The sequence below is a fragment of the Acomys russatus genome, chromosome 7 (assembly GCF_903995435.1).
Source record: "Acomys russatus chromosome 7, mAcoRus1.1, whole genome shotgun sequence".
Classification (NCBI taxonomy): domain Eukaryota; kingdom Metazoa; phylum Chordata; class Mammalia; order Rodentia; family Muridae; genus Acomys; species Acomys russatus.
Window position 1 is genome coordinate 58,535,844 of NC_067143.1, and position 9,657 is coordinate 58,545,500.

General features: G+C 43.4%; 1 protein-coding gene across 2 annotated transcripts in view; it reads right to left on the reverse strand.

The window, feature by feature from the left end:
* The window catches only part of Ric3 (RIC3 acetylcholine receptor chaperone), a 38,924-nt gene extending 29,543 nt beyond the window's left edge, over positions 1 to 9,381 (reverse strand). For both annotated transcript variants that reach the window (XM_051149191.1, XM_051149190.1), the window contains exon 1: positions 9,220 to 9,381. In XM_051149191.1, the coding sequence (XP_051005148.1) occupies positions 9,220 to 9,343 (124 nt within the window). In that variant the 5' untranslated portion in view covers positions 9,344 to 9,381. The remainder of the gene's footprint in view (positions 1 to 9,219) is intronic.
* Between the last annotated feature and the right edge of the window lie 276 nt (positions 9,382 to 9,657).

The following is a 9,657-nucleotide window of genomic DNA, read 5'->3' on the forward strand; positions in this document are numbered from 1 at the left end:
CCATGGCCTGTACAGTGAGACTATCTCAAAACAACAACAACCCACCTGGTTAAAGACTGATGCCAGATCTGTTTTCAGATACAATATATTCTTGAGAAATAGATAGAACATGACATGCTATTTTGACTGCTGGCCATTTTAGGCAGTAACAGAAACCAAAATATAGCAGTCTACTTAGTTTATACATGGTCTTACTTTCTGTAAGTTCAGTTACCTACAGACAGCCATGATCTAAAAATAGTAAGTGGAAAAGTCTAAAAATAAACAGTTCATAAGTAATAATATACACACCATTTTGAGTGGTATGACACAATTATGCCACCTCACCCACCCCACCTAGTGCATAAATCATCCCTATAGCCATAGTACCCATGAGGTATGGCGCCCTGCTTGCTAATTGCTTAGCAGTCCCTGTTATCAGGGTGATTACGGCAGCACTGCTCAAGTGACCCTTATTTTACTTAGTAATGGCCGCAAAGCTGAAGAGCAATGACGCCACCAGTTCTACCACAGCATCTTATTACAACTGTCCTGCTTTATTACTAGTTACTGGTAATATATTACTTTACCTAATTTATAAATTAAATCTCCTCATAGTTATGTATGTTCATGGAAAATATATATGCATACATACATAAATATAGCTGGAAGGAGTGGGAGAGGAAGAAGGATCTAGGCTTTCAACAAATGTGTAAAGACAGTCACACCACATTCGATAGTAATGTGTAAATATAAACAAAATGGATCTATATCTCACACTATACTAAAAATTAACATGACATAGATGGAAGAATTAGGTATAACAGGTAAAATTTTTAATTAGAGAAAACATAGATAAACGTCTTCATAATCTTGGATTAAGATGTAAAAACAAAGCAACAAACAAAAAGAAAGTGAATATAACATAATTAAAATTTAAAAATTTTGTCCTGTAAAAGACAGCATCAAGGAAATAACTACAACCCAGCGAATGGGATAAAGACTTACAAATCATTTACCTGATGAGGGCTAGTATCCAAATCACTATTAAATTCTTAATATTCAATAGTAACAGACAACCCAATTCAAAATAGGCAGAAGGTCTGAATGGAGACGTCTCTATAGAAATGCACAAGTGTCTACGCATTGAGTCGCCCCCCCCCCTGCAGTCCCCCAGAACTTTGGAGTTGAGGAATGACTCATGGGGGTAAGAAGAGAGTAAGAGTTTCAAAACCAACACTGAACTGACCCAAAAGGTTATTGATAAGACCTATTTTAGAATGAAAAGGGTTACTCATGACATCACAGAGATGTTGAAAAACTAGATAATGCACTTTGGAAAGTGGAAAATAATTTGCAGAGAAATGGAACATGTGGGCTAGATGGCAAAGACTGAAAGCCTAGAAGGAATTCTTCATTCTAACAGTTCCCATGTTCACCACTGACCACTTTCCGGCATGCCTGGTGCTGTGTGAGACACAGGCTAAGCTGCAGCCCTGACATGGCTGCAGATAAGAAGCTACTGCAGCATGTGTTCCCGCTCATCAACCAAATCAGTGGCTTTTCTCAGTCCTCGTGCTTACTGTTTCTCTGCAATACAGGAAAGTGGCGATCAACTATCACATATCAGCCACTCAACAAGTGTTAATCGGAACAACCCTCTGTCACATTGGCCTACCTTGATCCATATGGGACATAACTCTTCCAAGCTGCCTGGTCAATACTTTGCTCTTCTCAGTCTGCTTGAATAGTTCTTTAGTTTATCCAAGATTCTGTCTCAACACTTGTCTCTTTCACTTTTGCAAATGTGTTCATTCTTAAGGAATTCATTATAATTTCCAAAATGTATAGCCATAATTCTGACTTCTCCCTTAAGAGCTTTATCTTCTCCTTAACACCAATTGTTTATGTCTTTTGTAGGTTTATCACCTCAAACCTGGAAATGAAATTTATTTTCGCCTTGCAAACCCTACCTTTCTAGATTCATTCTCTCAAACTTTGCCTTTGACCTAAAATTTCTAAAACCAAGGATGTACTTGAGGCTGGGATCAGAACACTGAAGATGAAGGGAGTCTTCTCTTTATACGGATAACCACCCTCCACAGGGAAGCCTCACCTCTCAGATGTGTGAGAGTGTGAGTGTGGGTGTGTTATGTGTGTGCGTGCGTGTGTATGTGTGAGTGTGTGTGGGGTGGGGTGGATGTGTGTGCACATACGCTGTACTACACATATGCACCATACACAAATCAAAGAAGTGGATGAGGACCAGTAATAAATAGGTCAGTGGGCAAAGTCTTTGCTTCCAGGCCTGATAATCCGAGTTCAGCCATTGGGATCCACACAATGAAAGGGAGAACTGGCTCCTGTATTATGGCACAAACCTTCTTACCCACTCCACTAAATAAATAAATATAATAAAATTGTAAAGTAGATGAAAAGATCCAAATAAAAATACTAAAGACATTAAAATTTATAAATTTTCCAATGCAGAAAGCAGCTGTGTGACGACCTCCAAAAGTACTTAAATATCCAATAAAATGTAACTTGACTCAATCTAAACAGTTTATTGAAAGCTTTCCCCATATTTAGGTTTATTTGATCATTAAGTCTTCCTTTAGCATATCATTTAGATTTGACTGAAAACTTAATGGCTTTCTAGAGTGAGTTTCACTTTTGCTTGTTAATAACCACCCTACTGCTCATAAGACAAACACAGTCTTGCACTATTAACAAAAAAGCTTCCTGAAAAAGAGCATTAACCATCTGTAGCATTTCATTCTTGGACAAATAAATCAATAAAGAACTGGATGTGTTTATATTTCTCATTAGAGCAGTTCATGAAAGGTCTTCATGGGGCAGATAAATCAATACAGAAATGGATGTGTTTGTATCTCTGCTAACCACAATTCAAGAGCGGTCTTAATGGCCAGGTCCTTAAGAGGCAGAAGCTTCTCCTTGCACACTGCAGTTGAGGCAGCAATACTTAACTCAACAGGACTTAATGTGGAGCTGGAACAGCTCTGACCAATTCTTCCTTACCAGTCTCCTGCAAGGCTCCTATCCTCTGTAGTCTCTGAACACTCCTTCAGTGCAGATATCTGATATTTCATAAGAACAGACATGATAAGACATCTGTCCTTTGGCACTTATATACCAATATTCAAGGCACCAGTTAAAGTAACAAGCGCTATGTGGCATATAATGCATGTGTATGCATTTCTGTAGCTCAGAGAAATCAAAACTCAATGTGTTCTGCACCACTCAAGTGCACAGTGGCAAGAGAGACTGAGCTGTTATTCCAGGGAATGAATGAGTTTCGTGGGAAGCAGCCATTAAGGAATTGCCCTAAGTACTAACGTGAGGGGCTCACTGGACAGCATGGCAGGCATGTTCAGATGTGTGGCTGTGGGAGCATCAAAGGCTCCCAGGCAGGGCAGGTGGGAGACAAGACTCTGCTGATGCCAGTTCTAGCATCTTGGAGAATTTAACCACTTTGACGTCATTCAAAGTCTGACTCAACTAACACTGGTCAGAGTGTTAGCTTGGTCCAGTGTGCTGAAGTTTATGCTCCACAAGAGGTATGTGAGGGAAGCAGAGGGAGCACTGCTGTGACCAGCAAGAAATATATATATATATATATATATATATCCTCTTAGTGGCTGCAGCAACAAGAGTAAGAGCTGTGCAGTACAAGCTCAGAAAGACATGGTTAAGACTTTTTTTAAGGCTGGGCATGGTGGCACACATCTGTAATCTCAGCACTCAGTGGGCAGAGGCAGGTGGATCCCTGTGAGTTCAAGGACAGCTTGGTCTACAAAGTGAGTCCAGGACAGCCAAGAAGACAGAGAAACCCTGTCTCGAAAAATAAAAAATAAAAAAGCTGGGCAAGGAGGCCATAGTCCAAAGCAAGTTAAGATCTGCAAAAATGACAGCAAAAAAAAAAATCCAAAAACAAAGGCACTGTTATTAGTAATGTGCACAACAAAAAAAGGAAACTTATCTAGTGGTAAAAGAAATGATTTTTAAAAACAGATGATGCAGAGAAAGCAGAACTTCTTGGCCTTTATGCATTCTATCAACGGGGACAACTTTCAGGTTAAATGGATAATTAACAATAATAAGTGGGGAAAGTTCCAGAAAAAAGGTTCGCTCAAGTCAATTCATCAAATAATTTGTACCAACAGAACTGCAAAATAAGGTAACTGAACTAAAGAAAATTTTATGAATTACACAAGATGAAGTCCAAAAGAATCAAGATAATTATTGTTGCATCTTGAACATAGAGTGGCTCATGGAGTCTACATGCTGAGCATAGAGTGGCTCATGGAGTCTACATGCAGAGAGCATAGAGTGGCTCATGGAGTCTACATGCAGAGCATAGAGTGGCTCGTGGAGTCTACATGCAGAGCACAGAGTGGCTCATGGAGTCTACATGCAGAGCACAGAGTGGCTCGTGGAGTCTACATGCAGAGCACAGAGTGGCTCGTGGAGTCTACATGCAGAGCATAGAGTGGCTCATGGAGTCTACATGCAGAGCACAGAGTGGCTCGTGGAGTCTACATGCAGAGCATAGAGTGGCTCGTGGAGTCTACATGCAGAGCACAAAGTGGCTCGTGGAGTCTACATGCAGAGCACAGAGTGGCTCGTGGAGTCTACATGCAGAGCATAGAGTGGCTCATGGAGTTTACATGCAGAGCACAGAGTGGCTCGTGGAGTCTACATGCAGAGAGCATAGAGTGGCTCGTGGAGTCTACATGCAGAGCATAGAGTGGCTCATGGAGTCTACATGCAGAGCATAGAGTGGCTCATGGAGTCTACATGCAGAGCACAGAGTGGCTCGTGGAGTCTACATGCAGAGCACAGAGTGGCTCGTGGAGTCTACAGGCAGAGCATAGAGTGGCTCATGGAGTCTACATGCAGAGCACAGAGTGGCTCGTGGAGTCTACATGCAGAGCACAGAGTGGCCTCGTGGAGTCTACATGCAGAGCATAGAGTGGTCGTGGCGTCTACATGCAGAGCATAGAGTTAGGCTCGTTTATGCGAGTCTACATGCAGAGCATAGAGTGGCTCGTGGAGTCTACATGCAGAGCATAGAGTGGCTCGTGGAGTCTACATGCAGAGCATAGAGTGGCTCGTGGAGTCTACATGCAGAGCATAGAGTGGCTCGTGGAGTCTACATGCAGAGCACAGAGTGGCTCGTGGAGTCTACATGCAGAGCATAGAGTGGCTCGTGGAGTCTATCACTATAGAGAAGCAGGCATGCTAGAGCTCTCTAGTAGGTCCTGAAAAGAATTCTTCCAGTGGGGGACTGGGAGATGGGAGGAAGGAGCCATTATATATTCTCTGATCATAAGAGAATCGGACACCCTTATCAAAAAAGCACAGAAACATGTAAAGAATAAAAGCCACCCATAATCCTACAGTCCGGCTATAACAGCTGTTAAAATGTGGACATATTTCTAATGAATACATACTTTCAATTTTGTTTGTATCATATAACACACTGATCTCACTTAAAGCTCTTTACAAATATAATTTACAAGATGGATAGTATTTAATGCATGGAAGCAAGACCAATTATGTAACCATAAAGAATGACATAATTTGACTTGAGAGATGGCTCAGCCATTAAAGGCTAGGCTCACAGTCAAAAATATAAGAATGACAATTAATGGGAATGGTTATAGCTCAAAAACTTGAACAGTGGACACTGGGCAGCACATACTAATTCACTCATTCTTGCATGTGTTCAGTAAACACTGTCTGCAGTATATACATCTGCCTACAGCTGGAATACAACAATGGGACAAACATAAATACCTGCCCTCGTTTCTAAGTGGGAAAAGAGACAATAAAGATAAAGATAATAATAAAAGCTGGGCATGGTGGAGCACATCTTTAATCACAGCACTGGGGAGGCAGAGGCAGGAGGACTTCTGTGAATTTGAAGCTATCTTGGTCTACAAAGTGGAGTCCAGGACAACCAAGGATACACAAAGAAATCCTGTCTCAAAAACAAAAACAAAAACAAAATAGTTTTTCCTGAAAGGGAAAATGGTACAATGACAGAAAAAAAAAAATCATACAATGGGACAAAATCAGTGGGAAACTAATCTAGATATGTTTCAAAACGGAATCATCCCAAGGGCCTTGGCGCTGATAACCATAGCCCCCTTTGAGTGGCAAGAGTTGGGTTCTCAGGATCTTAAACCACAGCTCCCTCAAGGCCTTGGACCCAGGCTATTACTGGTTCTGACAGCAATAACCTTCTCCATATTATCAGTGCCTCAGGGGAACCTCAGTTCAGGTCCTAGTCTTCAAAAGTTTAAAAAAAAGAAAGAAAGAAAGAAAGAGAGAGAGAGCTGTCAATGCAGGATCATAAACAATAGATCTTGCCAACATAGGAATAAATCTTCAGATAAGACAATGATTTGTCGTAGACATATCTGACACTAAAAGAAACTGAAATCCATCAAAAACGGCAAAACTTCCCTTTTTTGAGGAAAGTGAGCACAACACTGAATGGAAGAAGATAATGAACTAGTAAGAGTGGAATATATAGCAACATGTACAACTCAATAACAAATGACAAAGATAAAAGACTTGAGCAGATGTTTCTCTACCGAAGATATGCAAAAGGCAAACACACACACATCCCTTAATACCATCAGTCACCAGAGAGATAAAACACAACCACAAGGACACACTATGCTTGACTCATTAGGCTGGCTGTAATTAGAAGGATAGGCCATCAATGGTCTGGAAAAAAATCTAACCTAGTGTCTATACCAGCTTCAAGGTCCCAGGAGACCAAAGAAAGATAGATAGACCCAAGACTGCAGCATCATTTGTTTGGGACTTACTGACAGAAATGTGGTGGTCAAGATAGAAGAAAGCCTGGTGATTCTCCATTATCTGGGTCAGAAGAAGGGGGCTTTGGTAACCATCAAGACATAATGGTTTCTATAAACCCAGGAACACATGTTTGTCTCAAGCTAATGCCAAAGATGGGAGGCACAGTCTCAACAGCACCTGGCTCTGCTCACACAGTGCCACACGCCACTCTAAGCTTTTGTCTAGACTCTGCCAGGAAGTTTACGAGGATTACTCAAAGGTGATCATGGTGGTTACGACCCAAGATGGCCACAGTCATTTCAACCTTGTCCCTAGATGGCAAGATGTAGAGAAATCAGAGCATTCACAAACTGCTGCAGGCCCGTGAAGTGGTGAACTTGCTTTGTTAACTACCTGGCAGTTTCTCAAAAAGGAAAATATAACAGTATGACAAGGTAAGGATACTCTCAGGTCCAATCACAAGTGTAAGTCCACACAGAAATCTTTAAACCAGTGGTAAGAGCCGAAAGGCAAAACAACCCAAATTGTCTACCAACTAACAAAGAGATCAGCGGAGTGAGATCTATCAACTATTCAAGCGTGAAGAGGAATGAGGTACATGCTAGAGACGTCATGCTAGGTTAAAGAAGCCCCACAGGAAGAATCTAGGTGATCCTACAGATGCACAAAAAGAGGACTGGTTGTTGCCACCAAAGGAGAAATGAGGCGAGTGCTGGCACCTAAAAGGTACAGATTGCTTTTGGGAGGTGATGAAATGTTCTAAAACATGTTGGGCTGATGGCTACACAACTCTGGATATGGGGGGAAAAATTGACTTATGTGCTTAAACAGCCGAATTGCATGGTACATGTATTGGTTGCGGCAGGGGACTTCTCTATAAAACCTTTGTTAAGTTGTAATAGCAGACTGTTCCATATGTACATCTCTGCTGTACCAGGTGCACAGGCCAGAATGAACCAGCAACTGACACGTTGGTACTTACCTGGTAACACATCTATTTTCCTCTATTCAACCAGGAGGAGCCCCAGGCAGGGATTTGATACCTGTTCTGTGCAATTCAGTGAGTGTTTGAACCCTCTGTGTGTGACATGTGATAGGACGTACTGTATGGTCAAAACCACCTTTAAAGTGGTCCTGCGGGAAGCTTTACTTTAACTGGGGTCAGCAGGCAAAGTCTAGAGGCGTACATCTGAACAGAAACTGGAGTGATGAGAGGGAAGCAAGAGACGGGCATTTCAGGAATGAAGAAAACAGAAGGGGGCAAAGACCTCCAGATAGGAACGCTGAGCACCAGGCCTGGGTTCCCAAGGGAAGGAGTCACATCTACCATGCACTCCACGCCCTTTACAACACTGGGAAGCAGGAGCGTCCTCCACTCGCTTCCAAAGCATGTCCTTAAGATGTTTCAACCAGGGAAATGGGGTTTAAAAACCCTTCACTGCTCAAGATCATCACAGATGTACTCTTCAAGACAAAAACCACAGATGGAGGGAAAAGGGGCAACACTTTTTGAGTTTTGTAATGACAGAAAGTGTGTGTGTGGGGGGGGGAATGGCAGCTTTACAAGCATAGCTCATCAACCACACATTCTGCAGGCAGAATAACGTGCTCAACCTGCCTTCAGCCCCTAGAGCATGGCGCTTTGCATTTATAGTGTTTTTCATCTCTAATGCTCCCGGAGGATGGAAGGACAGCCAATATGCACAAAATTCAAAGAGGATTACAGTTCAAAGGGAGCTGTCCAGCAACCAGGAGGCTGAAACCAGAGGAGGCCGTTCGCAGACCGTTCCCAAGGCCCAAGGATGTTACAGGGATTATTCACATGACAAACTTTGTGCAGAACTTTGTGAATAATAGCAAATTGTTCTAGTCCCTTCTCCCAGTATTCAGGTCCCTGCATTTACAGATTCGGTCAAACTGCCACAATGTAATAGTCAAAGAGGCTGATTTTGAAACAACACATTCATACCAGAAAACAAGAATTAACAGGCATGAGGAGTGCAATAACTTGTTTATCGCTACCTCAGATACAAAAATGTTTTAAATTATGAAACAAAATCTTGATGTTTTTTCTTGTTTTGAGACGAGGTCTCTGGCCTGGAACTCATTAAGCAGACCAGGCTGGCCTTGCCTTTACAGTGATGCAACCACCAAGCCCAGCTCAAGAGGCAACAAGAGGCTTAACCATTGAGCGCCCAAAACCAAGACGAAATTCCATTACCAAAACCAACGCTCCAACAGACGCACGGCTGAGAGAGGAAACCTACTGACTCTAAACTCAGACACAGGCGACAAGATGACCTGCAAGCCGCGGAAGGGAGGGATGTGAGCCTAGGAGGGCCCCCGACCGCCTGCGAGCGACGCAGCTGTCCAGCCGAGGCTCACCTTCCGGACCGGGCGGCGGCTCCGGCCGCTTCCCGCGGGACAAGAAGGCCTTGGGGAGCAGCAGCGACACGGCCAGGACGAGGCCGGAGGCCAGAGCCACTCTCTGCACGGTGGAGTACGCCATGGCTGCGTACCGAGCGGCTCAGGAGTCGGAACCGGAACCGGAACCGCAGCGCGCTTGCGGGCTCACACCCGACCCGCGGGCTACGCGGACGGCGGCGCGCGAGGGACAAGACAAGCATGCCCTCGGCTACGCCAGTGAGCCCCTAGGGCGGAGTGGTGTGTACCAACCGCAAGCTTTTCTACCTTCTAGCTCGCCCTGCGTCCGGCAGTCACCTAGGCCTGGGCATCCTAACGCCTAAACCTGACAGTTTTGCACTTTTCTCCATCCTTGCTTGCCATCCACCCGTAAACCCTTTCCTCCTTTGTGGGAGAAAC